At 37.2% G+C, this 20,674-nt stretch overlaps 1 protein-coding gene across 4 annotated transcripts in view; it reads right to left on the bottom strand.

Annotated features, from left to right (window-relative positions):
- Positions 1–20,674, bottom strand: part of gpr153 (G protein-coupled receptor 153) — a 63,100-nt gene that overhangs the window by 17,430 nt on the left and 24,996 nt on the right. The window contains exons 3-7 of one of the 4 annotated variants that reach the window (XR_001610300.1): positions 11,678–12,110; positions 6,570–6,759; positions 4,823–4,852; positions 1,315–1,334; positions 165–1,068 (exon numbers count right to left, since the gene is read on the bottom strand). Coding sequence is in view for 1 of the 4 variants with exons in the window: in XM_016286299.1 (XP_016141785.1) it covers positions 304–1,068; positions 4,152–4,336; positions 6,570–6,759; positions 11,678–12,110 (1,573 nt within the window). In the remaining 3 variants the exon portion in view is untranslated. Of the gene's footprint in view, positions 1–95; positions 1,069–1,314; positions 1,335–4,151; positions 4,337–4,822; positions 4,853–6,569; positions 6,760–11,677; positions 12,111–20,674 lie in introns of those variants that run through there. The other 3 variants (XR_001610299.1, XR_001610301.1, XM_016286299.1) reach the window with 3 other exon arrangements.

Raw genomic sequence — 20,674 nt, 5'->3', positions numbered from 1 at the left:
CAGAGCCCAAACTTTTGAGCGAGAGTGTATATATATATATATATATATATACATATATATATATATATATATATATATATATATATATATATATATATATATATACACACACAAAGTAATTGAATGGCCCCAAATTCCTTAGTCAAGAAAGGCAGTATTTTGACCAACGATGGTGTCCTTATGCCATTTAGAATCATCACACTTAAAAAATCCCACTTCCTAGTTAACAAAAACATTCCACTTAGTCAAAGCTTTAACACTAATAAGCATATCTACTTGAAAATATTCTAATAAAACTGTCGCTTAGTTCGTGGATCCTATGGATGTCATATAGCCTGACGATGCAGATTGTGAGCTTATAAAACTATTAGTGCTTCCTTTGCTTTCCCCTTTTGGCAGGTGCTTCTGGTCCACCCAAGCAGATGCATCTACCTGTCCTGTCCAAATACTTGAAGACGACTGCTCCCCTGTCCATGCACCTGGTCCCAACGGGACAAGCTCTGATGCACGCTTGTGCTCAGGGCATGCCTTGATGCCCGAGCCTTCGCCAACGCTACCGTCCCTCGCCTTTCTCTGCGGATCCTGAGGGATCTCGCCTGGCGTGGCTCCTTTGCCGTGCTCAGAGCAGCGTCTCAACGCTTGAGGCTCGCGCTCAAAGTGCGTGAGCGGGAAATGCGGCAACAAAACAACGTGCTGCTCGAAGGTCTCTGGAACCAGAGAGATCGTAGAGGCTCGCCGCGGGCTTCTCATTGGACTAGCAAGTGGCGTCTCATCAATGAAGTTAATCACTTCGTCGCGGCTAAAGCACTTGAAATCGCCCTCATAACGCTCGACTCGTGGAATCTGCTTGAGCGAATGCATGTCCTCGGATCGCCTCCTTTTGCGGTGTGGGTGGCTCTCCTCGTGGTAGGACGCAGGGCTGCTCCGATGTCTCTCGTGGCGCAGCGAGCTGTATTGCGGGATGCCAATGATGTCCTCTGTGGAGCCCCAGCGATGCAGGTAAGACGGGATCTGGCCGGTGGTCCACATGTCGGTTTCGTCGTGGGAGTATCTTCTTGTAGGGGGCACCTGGAGTAACATACAGACGAGTGAACCAGTACATTTCTAAAAGCAAATTTCCGGCTCAAACTAAGGACCTCAAAGCTTTTGCATCTCTTATAATGCCAGAATCAATGAAATCTTGTGAACTATAATGGCAGCACAGGCCTGTTTTCAGTACTAAATATTCATATATCTGCTTTTTAATAGGGATAAAATGAAGTTAATATTATTTTGCGTAGTTTATAATCACTCATTCTACAAACAGATACTCACATTCCACATTGTTCTGAGAACTACACAGGAAAGACATAAAATGAGTTTTTAGTATTTAAAAGAACTTTAAGTACACTATCCAAAGCATACAGCACAAGCCTAGCATGAAAGCAACTGTATTGGTTAATGCAGGAATGAGACAGCCTTTACAAAGAAGCCCTATATGCATTATGATTGATAGGTGTACTATACTCTGGCCAGTAGAGGGAAGCAAAGCATCATTAAAGCAATGGCATTGAGTTTTGGTAACCTTATCTACTATATTTAAAGGGGTCATATGATGTTGCTAAAAAGAACATTATTTTGTGTATTTGGTGTAATGAAATGTGTTTATGCGGTTTAAGGTTCAAAAAACACATTATTTTCCACATACTGTACATTATTGTTTCTCCTCTATGCCCCGCCTTTCTATGCCTCGATTTTTACAAAGCTCATCAGTCTGAAAAGCAAGGTGTGCTCTGATTGGCCAGCTATCCAGTGCCTTGTGATTGGCCGAATACCTCAAGCGTGTGACGGAAATGTTACGCCCCTTACCGTCCCAGCCGGAGCGATGAGACTAAAACATTAAAACCCATTATAAACGAGGCATTTGTTGCATCCAGTGGGGACATAATTACGGATTATAATGACTTATACTGTATTTTTACACATTGCATTGCATCGCGCCGCGTAAACATAAAACCATGTCTGCATTTGTGATCAGAGAAATGACAAACAACAAGCGCTACTCTACACTGCTCAAAACTCATGTTTGAATCGTCAGTGGCAAATTCTTTAAATATGAAAATGTACTTACAGTCTGTGAGTCAGAACAGCCGGCATTGTAGTCTACTCTACCAGGATCAGGAAACAGTCCTCCATAAAATGTGCTGCACACATCTGAATATTTGGGTTGAACTGTTCTGGAACAGTGTTGTAAATACAACTTAACCACTGATTTCTAGATGTGTCCTCTTTTGGAAGACCAAACAAAGTAGTTTCACTTTCGCAACGAAACACACAGCGCCTTCACGACATGGCTGCAGCAACAATAAAGTTACACCTTCTTTCTTTGCGTGAACATTGACGTAGACAGTGACGTAGACATGTGGGGGCGTGTTTAAACGAGGCGTTTTAGGAGGGAGTGGACGAGTCTTAACTTTTATAAAGAATATCTCTTTGGTTTTGAGACTTTAGTCTTTGCAACTTTAGGGATCTTATCTATTCACGAACAGCTTGTAACACCCCAAAGAGAAAGGAAAACTTGAAATCGCATCATATGACCCCTTTAAACAGATCAACTAATATACAAGCTTAATTATATATTATATTATGCTACATGACTTAAGTTAACACTTTTTTTTACGATTTGGCCTTATTTAAGACTTGTTACTCAACTGATTTAAATGATATGTCTATTTTATAAAAGTGTGTCATTTTGCTTTAAATATAGTGCCCATTGATTAAAAAAAAGTGTTTTTTGGCTTATAAAGATAAAGCTGGACTTATATCACAATTGTTAGATGGTCTTAAATATTATTGTTTGGCAGCATTTAATGTTCTATAAGCCTGAATGGCTTGACAGCAAAAACAATATCAGCTTGTACTTCCCAATTATTATGGCATTCCAATACTGATGATGATGATGCAAAACACTGGTGAAATTGAAAAAGAACATTGTTTCTACAGAAATAGTAGTTTAAAAAGTGAATAATCTTCTATAGCAGACACATCAGCTTTGAGTTCTTTATCAATGCGCATCAGTGTTTTTGTTTTTTTGCTGAACGTCTTTGAAACAGATCTAACACACACAATGTTAATGGTAGTTCAATAAACTTTGAAGAGAACTTCAAAAGTTGTTTCGTGCAATGTATATAGCAATAAAATCAGCAATGGAAAGCAGTCAAGCACTGCAGATCGCCTAACAGAGCTTTGGGAAGTGTTCGGCATACACATTTATGGCATATTCTCCACATTTAACCTCCAAATCCAAATTTTCATTCCAGACAGGCTTATTTTTAATAGCTGGTCAATTATTTACACACAGATAAAAATGGATGATATATAAAAGTTCCATGAAAGTTACATGTGGAGGTTACATGTGAGCACTTATGGGCAGTGTGTGAAGTAATCATTTGAATGTAAAAAGGTTAAAAGTTTGAAGTGAAGCATTGCACAGCTCTAAAATCTACTGGCAGCCTGTTATACGAATTCTTAATCACCTTGTAAGCCTTTATAGTACTATTTCCTTGTGGAAGTGGTTCAAATAATCGGATTGATTTTTATTTTCTTTATTCTTTTTACATTCAAAAGATCAATCTAAATTTGGATTGTGCCATGAAAGTATAAACTCCTACACAGATCACACATCAGCTGGGCCTCTACAACTAATATACAACGAACAAAAATGATGTCATAGTATCAAAATATCAAGGGAATTGATCAGTCAGACATACTGAGCGTGTTTTTCATTCAGACTAGTGTTTTTTATTCATTTAAATTTGCAATGACTTCAAGCTTTTAACTTTAAAATATAAACTGAAAAGGCATCAGTGGCACTCGTCACATGAGCCCTGCAACAGTAGAAAAAACTGCATAAAAAATACCAAGATACCACTGAGGTGAAGAAACAAAAGTGCTTGTTAGATCATATTTTCCAAAAAAAAAAAATCCACACAAAACAAAATCTCCAATTTCAATATCTAATAGGTCTCACAACAGGAATGTAAAATGATTCCAGTAGGAGTGTTGACAGTAATATAGTGACCATAAGTTTTTTGTAAATACTGAGGTGGCGGGCCATTGCAGCATGCACATTTTAGTTAGAAATAAAGAAAACAAAATTAATGGAAATATACCTGCAAATAGTGCATTTTATCTTCCTGAAGCTCCCTCAATGGATAACCCTGGGGGCACCCCCTTTCTAAGGTTGAGAATTCGTACTTGGCAATACGGTCTACCGTCATGATATCACCAGCAGAGCTATAGTCAAACGGTCTGTCAAATATTAAGTCCGGATGAATGCCTCCATCCTGGCTGTTTTCTGCAAACGCAGAAAGCATATATATGCATCAGGATTAAAAATCAGTGTGCTCAAAATACAGACAGACAGACAGACAGACGAATAGGTAAAAAAAGAAGAAAAACAATTCCCTTTTACAGATTTTCGGTGTCCGCGTTAGAATTTGAGGTTCTAAAAAAAATTGCTTCATGTGAAATCATTAGGATCCACTGAAGTGTCTTGTACTGAAAATCACGACTGACTGTCACTGTTTGCTAATAGATTGCAGCTAGAGCAAACTGTCGTTTAAACATATTCCCTAAAATATGTTTTGGGGCAAAAGATTGTTTGAGGGGTACAAACACATTTTTTTTTACTATAAAATCAGTTGTAGGGCAATGTGAAATGCTGATCTTAAGGCAAAATGGGGGCACACAGCGGGATGACAGATGAGATTAGCTATTAGCACAGGCAGCTTAGCATGCATTTGAGTGACACGCAAGTACAAGAAGCAACCCTTATACATACAACTGAGTTGAGTTACACAAGGCAAACCGTCTGGAAAGAAGCAGAGCACTGGTAAAATTAAAATGACAGAATCCATTTCTTGCACATATTCCTTATGATTGCAAACTTAGAAATGGGAGCGTGCCAAATAGCAGCAAGGGCAATGAAATACAGCTAACAGCAAAGTCACACACTTAACACCTACATTCATCAATACATACTGACAGCCTCAGTTCACTAATAGTTTGTGATGAAGCATATTAATTATATAATTATCATGTGACCTCTAGTTATTTTTATATTTTTACATTGGTTTTTACATGTTTGAATATTACCTACAGTGTAAAAATTGCAATGTTACTATATATTGCAACCAAAATACCATTGTTTCTGCCAAAGTACTGTTGTTATTGCCGTAAAATCACAGTAATGTAATATGGAATCTTCTTGAAAGGGTGCATGAAGCTTTTTAATGTAATTTTGTTGAATTAATAATTTATTTTTTTGATGATAGCAGTGGCTAATACAAAGTTACAAGTTTTGTTGTAGTAACAATTCCTGTTGTAACGTTGGTATTTTGGCCAGTGGTCCTGCAAATCCGCAGGGGGCCGTTGGTCACATGTCCAAGGAGTAGTGACATTATGCAACTCTGTGACACTTTACTTGAGAGTAAAGCAACTTTGCAGCAAAACTTCTGCAGTGTAGTTCACTCCAAAGGCATCTTAGCAGGTGTTCCAGTTATATATATTTATTTTTGAGTGTAAGTCAAAATATATTGAGACTCTTTGATGAAAATAATATCCATCCATCTCAAAATGAAGGTCACATGATAAATCCAATGACTGTAATCATCATTGGTTGACCTAGCAGATTCAAGTTTTTCCCCCAAACACAGTAGTAATTAATGTGTCAAATAAATAAATAAATATTTATTATAAAATATTATTTTATAATAAATAAAATAAAATGACAACACTTTACTATAGGGTTCCATTTGTTAACTATATTTGATGCATTAATTAACACTAACAACAAGCAATACATTTGTTACAGTATTTATTAATCTTTGTTTGTGTTAGTTACAGCTGTTCATTGTTTGTCCATGTTAGCACAGGTCCATTAAATTAACATTAACAGATACAACTTTTGATTTTAATAATGTATTTGTAAATCCTGTAATCAACATTAAGTAAGATTAATACATGCTTTATAGTATTTTTCATTGTTAGCTTATGTTAACTAATGTAGTAAACTAATGTTAACAAATGGAAACAGATTGTAAATGGTTACCAATAAATTAAAATAAAACAACCTGAAGTATTAATCTTTTTTTACTTTCTATTTCCACTCCCTCTCTAAAATCTGAGGCTGTGTATGAATACCACTGAACAAATACTACACACTATAAATACTACTTGAAAGAAATTGTGTATACACTATACATACTGTGAATCTTTAAGATCATTTACCCTATGCATGTGACAGCAGGATGATCTACTATTGTCACCAAAATTAAAGCTCAGTTCTCTGTAATTTTACATTTTATTTCAAACTAGTAATCTCCCAATATCTTGCTGAGTGAAGTTATGTGGAAAAATGTAATACTAGAATTTACAAATATTTATTGCTGTATACGGTGCATTGTTCTATATATTCTTTTAAAATAAATATTGGTGTAGCAGGATGTAAGTAATACAATACTTTGTTATTTTGAACATAGCATTGCTTTCTCCTTGGAACATGCTAAAGGAAGCTTAGAGGTCCTTACCTTCATCCACTTCATCATTGGACATGATGGCCACACATTTCTCCCAGACCATCTTGACGTCTGCTCTGTAGCGGTCGCAAGCCCACAGGAACATGGGGAGCAGGATTGATTGAGCTATGGAGCACCAGAGGACACACAGGACCATCCAACTGTAGGAGCGGTCAAATTTCAGGCTGGCAAAGCTCACCACCTACAATGAAGCACTGCAATTATTTACATGTTAAAAAGCAAATTCAAATGGAAACACATTTCCTCTGATAATATACAGTGGTGGCCAAAATTATTAGAAAGCTAGCATTTTCACCAGCTAAAACATGGTTTTAAGTCAGTTATTTCTAAAATGTGCCCTAGTTTATTCCTAACAGTTTAAAAAATACTGTTCATTAAAATACTAAATTTGGTAGGCTATTATATCAGAATTGAATAGGCTTCGACTTTGGCCTCAATGCACAAGGCAACCATTATAAATCAACCTCTTAAAGGGGTCATATGATGCGATTTTAATTTTTCCTTTCTCTTTGGAGTGTTACAAGCTCTTGGCGCATAAAGAAGATCTGTAAAGTTGCAAAGACTAAAGTCTCAAATCCAAAGAGATATTCTATATAAAAGTTAAGAGTCAACCACGCCTAACTAAAATGGCTCGTTCTAACACGACCCCAACGTCTACGTCACGATGTGGGAAGATTTGCATAACGCCACCCAAATATTCACGCAAAGAAAGAAGGCATAACTTTGATTCTCGCTGTAGTATTGTTGCCGCCGCCGCCGCCGCCGCCTTGTCATGAAGGCGCTGTGTGTTTCGTTGTGAAAGCGAAACTACTTTGTTTGGTCTTCCAAAAGAGGATGATATCCGCTTCGTCATGCCTGGAGCTGATCCGTGCTGGGTGCTGAGGAAATACATCAACTTCACTCTGTGAATCGCTGGATCTGCTTTCACCATGGACGAAGCGGAGTCCAGCCCGGGGTCGTCACATGTGGTTGCTGCAAGCCCGCTGGACGCTCCTTCATCGAATCTGCCAGCCTCCACTCACTCAAGCCCGCCGTGTGTTTCGTTGTGAATGCGAAACTACTTTGTTTGGCCTTCCAAAAGAGGACACGACTAAAAATCAGTGGTTAAGTTGTATTTACAACACTGTTCCAGAACAGTTCAACCCAAATATTCAGATGTGTGCAGCGCATTTTATGGAGGACTGTTTCCTGATCCTGGAAGAGTAGACTACAATGCCGGCTGTTCTGACTCACAGACTGTAAGTACGTTTTCATATTTAAAGGATTTGCCACTGATGATTCAAACGTGAGTTTGAGCAGTGTAGAGTAGCACTTGTTGTTTGTCATTTCTCTGATCACAAATGCAGACATGGTTTTATGTTTACGCGGCGTGATGCGACGCGTTTCAGAAAGGCGGCACATAAAGGAGAAACAATAATGTACAGTATGTGGAAAATAATGTGTTTTTTATACCTTAAACCGCATAAACAAATTTCATTACACCAAATACACAAAATAATGTTCTTTTTAGCAACATCATATGACCCCTTTAAGTGTGATATATATGAAGGATGCACAACTGATGTAACTAAAAAAGCAATATCGTGATTGTCACGATCTCTAGCTGGAGTGCCCATGAGCTCCACTAGAGGGAACCCCATCCTGTAACCTTTACCACTCACCCCGGACTCGATTTCCCATAATCCTCTGCCTAGACACATCATCAATTGCAATCACCTGTTCTTCATCAGATCTCATCATCAGTTCACAGTTGTCTCACATTAGAAGGACTTTAAAAGTAGCACACACACTCTCTAACTTTGCTGATGATTGAATGTTTAGCCTCCTGTTGTCTTGCCTTCTGTGTTTCCTGTTTTCCTGGTTATTGTGTTTGATTTATTGCTGCCTGCCCTGACCATCGCCTGTCTTGTGGATTACTCTTTTGCTTGTGCCTCGGATGTTATTGTTTGTTGGTGTTTGACCCTGCCTGTTGTTACTTCGCTATATGAAATAAAGTCTTGCTTTTGGATCCAAAACTCTGTATTGTATTGATGCTTGTGCTTTCACTACTTCATCAGACTGAAGAAATGGCACTCCAGCACATACAGTATGCCGTTCTAAAGATCAGTTTTGATTAATCACAGTTTTAAATATTAACTATACACTATTCTCAGACATTAACTATAAATACAGTAAGCTGAGTCATGGATAAAACTCTACATCATAATTAATTCTATATCACAATTAATTTTTCACGTGCATTATGCATAGTCACATTTTTGTGCAAGGCACGATATATCAATACACCCCTATTTAACAAACACAATACTGTAGGGCTGAGTTTAGAGACCTCTCCACAGAACTTCTCCTACTTTGAATGGCTCTCCAGATATATTCTTCCACCATTAGTTCACGACTGGTTTTCTGCCAATATCAACTATGCAGAAGAACATATTTAGCTTTCCCCATTGCACTTTAAAACATACTAAAGTGTCTTTTTTGCAAAAAGAACCGAGGTAAAAGCTTTCAGTAAGATGTATCTTTTCACCAGTTTATGTCTATCAGCAAGGTTAAAAGTAACCACATTACTGGTACCTTCCAAGAAAAACTGATTCACCTATGGGAAATGCACATTACATGCTAATATTCAGATGGCTATTTACAGATTCAAAAAAATCCTAATTATAATGCGGGTGAGGGAGACACCTGCTGGTGAAATGGCTGAATTGTATGCATGAAAATGAATACAGACAACAATACAATAAAAAGACTATATGTATGAATAGCATAGCAAACCCATTCCAACACAAGAAGAACATACAAACTCCACGCATGAAGGCTTAAGGTGTATGTGGTGATGAGTGCTGCTATAGAGGCATTCACTTGTTTCTTGTTTCATGTGTGGGATGAGATGCCTGAGAACTTTCTGACCTGCTTGTGTTCCTTCTTGTGACGCATCTATAGTGCTAGAAGGTTTACCAAGCCTCCTTTTGAACTACTTCAGTCAGCTTCAGATATATTTCTGACTCTCAAGTCAGTCTTGTTGTTGATGTTTACATCCCTTAAGAGGATTGTTGATTTACAGGCTATCAATGAGCCTATGCTGTATGGATTTTGTTTTCTGTCTGTTGACAGTTTTGGTCAATAGGAAGGTTGCTTCTTCTCAGATGTAACCCAAGGTTACATCTTTAGGAGGGCATTTGTGTGGTGGCAGGAAGTTCCTTCCCATCACTTTTATCAGATTTTATATTCTGGACACAGATTTGACTCTGCTTCTTGGGATTTATCTGTTTGAACTGGTGTCAATTCATGTTCCTCTATAAATCTGTGTATATGTTCACTTCCTGATGAACTGGCAGTCACAAAGTATGGCAATGTGGTATATCAGTTATGTTTGTAACCCTGGGTCCCTGAGAAGGCTTCAGGCAATTGTCACACATGGAGCATAGCATCGTCTATTGATAGACTTGGACATCAGAGGAAAACAATGCTAAATGCAAATAAAATGTAAGAAAGCAAAATTTAATGCAACGAGGTATTCTCAAATGGTTGTCAACAAAAACTGTGTATCCAGTCAAACTCTTCAGTACAATTAATGGCGGGCATGAGCATTAAACCATTGAAAACCTAGAGACATTTAGATACCAAACACAAGTCTGTGTGTTTTTAAGCAAAATCTGAACACATCACAACAAACCATCAAAAAGAAAGCCACACTTTTGCTGTTGTATATATGTTCTGTGCCAGTTTACCTATTCTGTCATGTCTGCAAAACCAGTTGAAAACCTGGTATACATATATACGGAAATGTTTCATAAAGTGAATAAATGCAGAATATGGGGATACATTAGGGCTGGGCGATATAGCTAAAAAATGTATCAACGATATAATATTTCATATCGTTCAGTATCGATAATTATTGACATTTTTTATAACCTTTTTTAAAACAAAGAGCAATACAACATTTTTTTTACATTTAACCACTGTATTTTTAAATTAACAAAATTTATTGAGACAAACAACAAATATATTTTTTTGTTTTAACAGTTAAACACAAAATAAATTTAAACTAATATCTCCTTTCTAATGTTTTATATGCAGATTAAATTGCTTTTGGCTTGTTTCCGGAGGCCACAGGAGGGTGAAATGAGCAAAATAATGCAGTACATTAAATTGTCAACGCAAGGAAATAACTGTCTATAAAAAATGTGCATTACGTCTAAATTAACTCCTATAAATCAATTATAATTTCGTAAATTACATAAACAATTATGAACAAAACAGCATCACGTATTTATGCATTGCTTAATACAAAGAGCCGAATCGCCCATCACGCAGGTTGCATTTAAAAACATAAGAGACGCAGTGAAAAGGAATAAACCTCCACAAATTCGCGATGTGTTTTGTAAAAGTTTAAACTGTTTTAACTCTGCATGGCTTTCACGAGTGCAGCAGTCATATTTGTCCGTCTAGAAAATGCGCTGAATATGCGTTTTGTGTGAATGGTTTGGTTTTGGTTTTAACCTAATCAAGATCTTCTACGCATTGAGCTACTATATTTTTCTAGTATTTTGAATGCATAACACAGCAGCTAGACTAACAAAACATTAAACTACAACTTCACATACATCATCATCACCGCATCTCGTGCTCCGCTGATGACTCTCCCTGACGCACACCTAACATTCGATTGTACTATACTATATTGTACTGTCTGCGTCACTCATAGCACGTGCCTATTTCGTGCACTATATCGAAAATGTTTATATCGTTATCGAAGAAGGTGTAATGTCGATAAATATCGATATCATTTTATCGCCCAGGCCTAGGGTAGAGCTTTCTTCTTCAAAAAAAAAGGCTTTTATGACTGAGTTTGTAACAGATTGCAGTGAGTTTTCTAAATGACGCATATGATGTCGGATCATTATAATCAAAAGCACTCTCTTCATCGATAGTACTCAAAAAGTCAATATCCTTCATAGGTCAATCAAGGCAACTACCCAACTCATATTCCTATGCAAAGATAAACACCACTTACACTCCACCAAAATCCATTGAAACCCCACTAAAGACTGCAGCCCTTTTTGTAAAATCATGTTCTCTTGAAAGCGAGCACTCACCAATATGGGGAATCCAGTTAGAAAGTCGTATATGAAGACGATTCCACTGATCAGATAGGTTATCTGCAGCGACGTCTTAAGGGGCTCTGAGCCGTCGATGGATGAACGCCTCTTGCCCTGGGCATCCTCCACTACAATGGTGGGCACGTTAAATTTGTTCTTGTCTACATTTTGACCCATCTGGATGGAAAAGGTCTGGAAGAGGGCAATTCCAATACAGATGACGCCCATCACTACACTCCCGCTGATCAGCAGCAGGAAGCAGACACCAAAGCCCAAGCCGATCTCAGTCACAATGAAGCGACAGTTGTCGTGGGTGTAAAAGCGCTCTGTGGTATCATGCCAGCCCACAGCAGGCAAGGTTGACAGAATAAACGACACCATCCAGATGCCCATGACAGTATGGACAGCCTGCTTTTTGGTGTTACTCAACCTGTTAGAAGATAAAAGAGATTAATGATTATAATGCTAATAATACTAGAATTAATATATTCGTTATATAAGAGGATAATAAAAATAGATTACATTATTGAGCTAAAAATAAATTTCTAACTGTGTTCTTGCCACATCAATACTCCAGTTAATTTTACTGAGGATGGTTGTAACAACAGGGTGAACTGTATCACCATCAGTTAGAAACCATTTACAAGGATGAAATAAACATCAAACCATATCCACCACTGTGCCACACTTTTCTAAATGTGACCCTGGAGCACAAAACCAGTCTTAAGTCGCTGGGGTATATTTGTAGCAATAACCAAAAATACATTGTATGGGTCAAAATTATAGATTCTTTTATGCCAAAAATAATTAGGACATTAAGTAAAGATCATGTTCCATGAAGATATTTTGTAAATTTCCTACTGTAAATATATTAAAACTTAATTTTTAGTAATAATAATATGCATTGCTAAGAACTTCATTTGGACAACTTTAAAGGCGATTTTCTCAAGATTTAGATTTTTTTTGCACCCTCAGATTCCAGATTTTCAAATAGATGTATCTCGGCCAAATATTGTCAGATCCTAACAAACCATACATCAATGGAAAGCTTATTATTATTATTAGATTTCATATGATGTATAAATCTCATTTTTTTTCTCATTTGTGTTTAACTTCATCCTGCCCACTGTTAAAACTCATGTATTTACCATCACAGCACCCTTTGCATATATCCCATTACACATTTACACAGTGGGAAAATTCTATCAATGTTGTAGATAAATAGTGCAAACAAACAAATAAAAACAGACTTGAGTTACAGATGTTAAAACAAAAAGTGTTACTACCATCTCCCGTCTCCCCTATGCCCTTCTGTCAAGATCCAGTCAATTCCTGATTGATAGAATCAAGTTCCACTCTTTTTTTTTTTTTTAAATATGTCACATTACAGAAGTAAAATAGGTTATAAATAATATGTTGACTTTAAGCTAACTTTACACTTAGAGCACAGCACTGATTAGAAATTTCCTTGACTGAATAACATAAGACTAAATTATTTACTCAAAAAAAATGTAAATATCATTTATGGTTAAAGTTGGAGTGCTATCTTAAGAAATGTTCATTTCTAAAATACATTTTTCATAGTGTTCTGTCAGCAAAGAGGAATAATGATTTTTACCCATAGAAGTTCCAGTCATTATTAACAGTTTTTTAATAGTGAATGCAAATGTCAGTATATGTCAGCTAGTTTAATTAATATTTTCCCTCAACAAGAGCCACAATTAAAAAAAAAAAAAAATCACAATCATAATTCTCATAATTCACAATTCCTTTCTGTGAAGGTGTGCTTTTTAGTCTACAAAATGCTATAAACTTAAATTTTTGAAGTATCGTTTAATCTTTTTTTTTTTTTGGAGTTTAAACCAGGGGGTCAAGGTTTTAGCATGTTGGCCACTGTAAATATCATACTTGTGTAAATTGTCATAAATGCCATTACTTATGAGAAATAATTTAAGAGTGTGACTAAGAGTATAACTCACATACAGCACAATGTTAATATATATCACATACAATTTATTTTTAAACTAACACAGAAGAACATGAAAAGGTTTTTGGAAAGTTTAAGTTTAGAACAAAACATACTATGTGGAGTAATCTGTAACTAAAATGTAAAAATAATAAATTTAACTGATAAATCAATCAATTAATTCATGTCCCTATCTGTGTGTAGTAAGATGCTGGACCATTTGAAGTTATGTAAACTTCTTTATGTAAAGTGCTCCAGTTCTTTGAGCAGTGAGGAAAATCTACTATGCAATGCAGAATGACTATAAATGTTGAACGAGGTTTACATATGATCAGGACTGCATTCATGAAACGCCTAAGGAATTACTATGCATAAATGATTATCGAAAGTGAACAGCATCGGCATAAAATATAGACTCTCATAACATGCTTATCCATGCCCATACAGGTCTCAACAGTGTTGTACAGCAGACAGCGGACATTAGTTTTGTTCATTCGCTCGTGAGCTGATTTGTTGACTACTCCCTACATTGGCAGCATCTAAATGAATTTGAACCTCATAGGTGACCAATTTGAAACACTGTACATAACTGGTCCTCAATGTAAAACTAATTTAAGTAGCTATTTGCTATTTTTAATTACATTCATCTCTATTTTTTCTTAATGAATTAAATAAATGGATTGATTTTTTTAAAGGGGTCCTATTATGCTTTTTCACTTTTTCAACTTTAGTTAGTCTGTAATGTTGCTGTTTGAGAATAAATAAGATCTGCAAACTTACAAAGCTCAAAGTCCACTTCAAAAGGAGATATTTTATTGAACAGAAATCACTTTTCAAAAACTACAACAAACGACTCATTTGGACTACAACATATATTTTCCGGGATTTGTGATATCACAAATACCGACGAATGGGATGAGACCTGGTTGAGCTGCACTAGAGAAGGCAACGAGTGTTATCACTATGTCGGAGATGCGCTAGCTTCCCCAAGGCAGACGAACTTAGAGTGGTTACAATCATCCGGGTTTAAATGACAGAGGTAATGCACATTAGCTAATACATTTTCACAGTTAAATCAAAATTCTGAAAAATAATTAGCAAACTATGCACAACCAAATAAACATTTTCAAACAATATATATTCTGACCTTGTGATTGAGTTCCCCTTCTTCAACTAGGCAGACTAGAACTAGCCTTTCACTAGTGAAATTGAACTTAAGGATGGATTTATTAGCACGACAATTCAAATAAAAAGTGGAACAGAGTAAAAATATGTCTCCATAAATGATTGCAAAGATGATGGACAGATGAAGATAGCTGCTTGAACTGTGTGACTACCATTACCAACTGAGTAAAACGTGAGGCTACTACGAAGGTCAGAGTTTAACTTAATAACATCTAAAACATACACAAAATAGCACCACCTAGTGGCTCTAAAATAATATGCGAGAATAGTACACTCCCTGCCAGGTATCTGTAAGATGCTATCATTAAGCAGACTGAAATTAAATTAACATTAACTATTCATGAGACCGTAGGTCAGCATCCGAGAAACACTTCCTTCTTTCAACCTTTTTCATCTCTGCTACCAAGGGCCACACCAATTCTATTTTACGGAATTTGTACAGTGTCCCAACTTTTTTGGAATTGGGTTTGTATTTTCTACTTTAAATTTCACTCAAAACTCTTTAAAAGTACTAACAATATCTGTAAAATTGGCACCTGGGGGGTATTCCATAAGCAAGCGGATAACCTCAGCTTTCGGTTCCAAAATCGGAGGTAATTTTAAGGGTATGTAAGTAACCATAGTAACTTGCTCTCTGTACATAACCTGCTCCGTGTAACCCCTCTCTCCCGGGTCCTCACCGCCACACCTCGTTCTTGTTTTGAGTGGGTGTCCGGCATGGGAGGCGGACGCACTAACAAGGAGGCTAAAGACTGAAGCCCCTAGCGTCAGTCGCTAATGCGTCTCTTGAGATCAGGGGAGTGAGGTTTACCTGCACAGCACGTACTCACTGGCCTCCGTTACATCCGGAGCAGGTTATGTTCCAGGCTTAGTTCACTTCAGCGCACGTGTGACACTAACAGATCTCTCAACATCTTAGCATCTTAACTTATTACTAACCAAATTGACTTCATTTCATACAAAAGTTTTGTTGAGAATTAACAGATGTTTAGATACTACCGTTTTATTGAAAATAATAAAGTTTGATGTCACCATGAAGGTTCTTTAATTTCTTAAGCACTAGGAGTTCTCTGGTTGCTTTAACTGTGTGTTTCTGAAGTATGTTCTAGTAATGGTAGAAGTTACCCTTTTTGAGGCTTCAAGTCAAATGAACTAGTTCATCCTCTGCTGCAAGTATTGTAACTGGGAAACTTGACCAATCATAATGCAGAATTTTCCATTTTGTCTGACAAACAAACCAGGCAGGACATTAGATTTCCGTTAATGGCCTAACATTTAAAAAATTGTGTATTGACATCTTTCCAAGATTGAAACAAAATACTTTCTGATGTTCATACAAGTTTTTTTATATTACAAGTAGTAAACTAGTACGCCAACAAGTCATTCAGAAAAAAATGGAGTTTTGGGTTTTAGATGCACCACAGACATCAAGAATCAATGTGTGAATCTCAACAATGGTGATGTAAGGTCAAAAATTATCAAAGATTTCTGCTTTCCTGTCCCAAACCTATCTTCAGTAACAAAAGGGCCATTTGGAATTCCTGAAGGCACAGAGGTGCTGATAGTGATCAAGGCCTGTAGGCCAACATGTGTATACATCGGGGGTCTGCTAATTGTCACACCTTTTGCCCAGTGGGTGAAGTTATAATCTGCTGATTGGTCAGTTTGAATGTCTCACATTTGGTTTTTAGTCACATGGTCAAGGAAGGGATAAAAGAGGACTGTAACTGTTGCTCTGTCTCTTTCCTTGGCTGGCTCTCTTCTTGGGTCTCTGCCCTCTCTCCCTCTTTTTCTTCCTCTCTCTATCTCTTTCTCTCAGGTAATATTTTACATGTTGGGTACAATTAACTATGCTTTACCATCCTTCATCTATTTTGTAACCAATTCAAGTGTAACCATAACAAAATATTGTTATTAAACCATTTCAATTATTAATTATGTGCTAACTAGTCTTGATTCAAGGTTAATATTAAAGTGCTACCTATTGCAATACAATAGTCACACAATAGCAACGCTCTCCCACATATGTAGCTATTCTAACTGCGCTTATTTCCGTCGTTGGTATAAGTGGCAGTGGGTGGTAATAGACTAGAAATGTACAGTTTTATACCATCGTGCTGATAACGTTTCTTTAGTCATTCGGCAATCCTACAGCCTGAACCACCGTAGGAAAACCATCCTTACAGTGACAATCAACACAAAGCTTTTTGTGACTTCAGTATCTTGTTTTGTGATGTTCAGAGTTAACCTGTTTATCTGAATACTTTGTCACCATTATTGAAATACATACACTTCTTATCTGAGTTACCCTGACAAAACTTTCTGCATAATGATTTTATAAAGACCAACATCAAAAGTTCTCCTGTATTTTTGCTACATCAAACATGCTCCAGAAACACATATTTTAAGTAGGCAGATGAAAACTAATAGTCAAAGGTCAAGACCACAACTAAAGCAAACGCTGATCTCCAGCATGGTGACATCAAACTTTATAATTTTCAATAAAGCTTAAATATCAAAACCTCTGTTAATTCTCAATACAAAACATGAGAGAAATAAAGTCAAACTGGGGTGCGTTTCCCAAAACCATCGTTAGCTAACTATGGTCGTTAGTTCCATTGAATTCTATTAGCAACGATGGAACTTGTGACCATAGCTGCTTTCGGGAGACGCACCGCTGGTTAGTAATAAGTGAAGCTGGTAATGTTGTTCGTGGTATAATTTAACCATCCTATACTGAGATCTGCTGAAGTGTTTAATTTTCTGTTGGGATTTAAAGGGTTTCTGTTGAGTTTTGTGGGTTACACTTATGCTAAAGTCTAAAGCCTCTGCTTCAGAGCAGGATGGACCAGAACTTGTTGATGTTAGGCTGCATGTTGCGTTATTTAAAAACATTAACTATGAAATTACTAATGTAGTGATATACATTAGTTCATGCATGTGTGTTATTGCAAGTTAACATGTTAACTGCAAGAAATTAATGTTTTACATTAAAGTAATAATTCAGGAAGAACCTGTAAAACAAGAGTAAGCAGGCTTGAACACCCAAAAACATCCATTGTTACTCTATACCGGTCACTGATCTTCTTTGCATATCCTAACAACTCTGTAAATATGCGCCTGTGGGGCCCATGCTGGCTTTTTGTGGGCACAGTGGACTAGGGCCAGCCCACACCAAACCTAAACAGGCCCAGTGTGGGTTCACCCAGGCGAGGTCCACAGCTTTGGGCTCACCATGGGCTCTCTGTGAGCAACCCACACTATGGGACTGCCCACATTAATCCAATGATGGCCCAGTGTGGGCCAGCCCGTTTGGGCCCAGAGCAACTTTTGTATCCTTTGGGCCCATGCAGGTTTTGTGTAGGCCGCCCTGTAATGCAACTAGGAGAGTACAGACAACATTGACTGGCCGATTTTTAGCCACTCAATTGAACTGTAATGGCTCAAACCAAAAGAGACCTTTTCAGAACCTGTTGTTTCATATTGGCCAGGGATCCTCAAATCTGGCTCACGAGATCCACTTTCCTGCAGAGTTTAGTTGTAACCTTAAAGGGGTCATATGATGTTGCTAAAAAGAACATGATTTTGTGTATTTGGTGTAATGAAATGTGTTTATGCGGTTTAAGGTAAAAAAAACACATTATTTTCCACATACTGTACATTATTGTTTCTCCTCTATGCCCCACCTTTCTGAAACACGTCGATTTTTACAAAGCTCATCGGTCTGAAAATCGAGGTGTGCTGTGGTTGGCCAGCTATCCATTGCATTGTGATTGGCCAAATACCTCAAGCGTGTGAAATGTTATGCCCTTACCATACTGTGATGCCGTGTCCCAGCGCAAAGAGATTCAGAACAGCCGGCATTGTAGTCTACTCTTCCAGGATCAGGAATAGGGAGCGATTAACCAGTTTTGCGATTAACCGCACTTTAAAACGTCACGGTTAATTAATAGTAAAGGTTCCGCTAAACCGAGTGTTTCTGTTACATGGAACGGAACTGTTGCAGCTCGCGCAAAACGAAAACAAAGTTACACTAGCGGTGCACCAGCTTAAAATTATGTGCTTATCAGAGGCACGGAGGCTACTACATGCATTAGATTCACTGTGACAGAGGAACCAAACAGAGAAGCTTTATTTCCACCAGAGAAATGCCTGTCGATAGTGTGGAACCATTTTGGCTACACCAAGAATGACCAGGGTGTCATTTAAATATTGCTGTAAAAAACTGCTGGTAAAGAGCGAATGCATAAGGGATAATGCACGGCTAGCTGTACATTGAACGATTTTAATGCACGACGTGAATGTAAGAACCACCTGACGCGAAGCTACAGCTCGTTAGCTCAGCATTCTGCCTGCTTCAGATCAGAAAGAGATGAAATAGTGCGGTAAGATCACATTTATTTGAATTAATTATAACATTTAGCTACTTGAATTAATTATTCGAGAGAGAAAGAGAGAGAGAGAGAGAGAGAGGTGACAGTTTCCTGTGTGAATCAGCCTACCTGCGTCTGTGCGTCTCTCCAGTAGGCTATTTAATCTATTTTATTAATAAAAGTCACGAGGCAGCATTCTCAAGAAGTTTGTGTTCTCCTGAACGTTTGTACCCGTGCGCAGCGCGATCTCTGATCTCACAAACCAAAATAATAGACATGATTTTCTCAGGCCACATGTAAAATCATATGAATTATTATAAAGATTATTAAAATGAATACGTATGGATGACAGTTGATTACAATAATATTTCAGTTTATGTCCATCATTAGTAACAGTAATATACTGTAACTGTAAGTAACCAATATTAGTATAGTAATATTAAAGTTAATATTAGTCGTATATTAATAATAGGCTACTTCATTAACTGTTATTTACTATCCCTGTTGTAGTATTCATAAGTAAAAACCAACAATATTTTTTTTTCACCATGTTTCCAAATTCTCTACCCCAGGTCCAAAAGAAATGTAAAGAATGTACAAAGTGAAAACATTAAATACGTTTGTGGTCTATTTCCATTTGTTATTTTCAAAAGAGAAATACTGTCATGGATGTTTATAGAGCAGAGGTCACCTTTTTTCAATTCCAATGGGAGAGATGGACTTTGTTTGTCTTTTGTTTATTATTATTTTGTGCTGTATTGTTGGTTACTGTAATTTTGGTTTCAAAAGCCTGCAATAAATAACACTTTAATATCTAAAGAGTGTTCATGTGATTTTATACATTAGTAATTTTGGGAAATTAATAAATGCATAATAATCATTATAATCGTAAAACCGTACCAACCGTATAATCGTACCAACAAAATCTATAATCGTTGCATCCCTAATCAGGAAACAGTCCTCCATAAAATGCGCTGCACACACACAAATATTTGGGTTGAACTGTTCTGGAACAGTGTTGTAAATACAACTTAACCACTGATTTCTAGTCATGTCCTCTTTCGGAAGACCAAACAAAGTAGTTTCGCTTTCACAACGAAACACACAGCGCCTTCACGACATGGCGGCGGCGGCAACAACAATACTACTGTGAGAATAAAAGTTACGCCTTCTTTCTTTGCGTGAACATTTGGGCAGCGTTATGCAAATCTTCCCACACAGTGACGTAGACATGTGGGGGCATGTTTAAACGAGCCGTTTTAGGTAGGTGTGGCTGACTCTTAACTTTTATAAAGAATATCTCTTTGGATTTGAGACTTTAGTCTTTGCAACTTTACAGATCTTCTTTATGCACCAAGAGCTTGTAACACTCCAAAGAGAAAGGAAAAATTAAAATAGCATCATATGACCCCTTTAATCAAACACACCTGAGCATGCTAATCAACGTCTTCAGGATCATTAAAAAATCAC

This window comes from Sinocyclocheilus grahami, unplaced genomic scaffold (assembly GCF_001515645.1).
Source record: "Sinocyclocheilus grahami isolate Dianchi unplaced genomic scaffold, SAMN03320097.WGS_v1.1 scaffold208.1, whole genome shotgun sequence".
NCBI lineage: Eukaryota > Metazoa > Chordata > Actinopteri > Cypriniformes > Cyprinidae > Sinocyclocheilus > Sinocyclocheilus grahami.
This window is presented reverse-complemented; position numbering and strand designations above follow the sequence as displayed.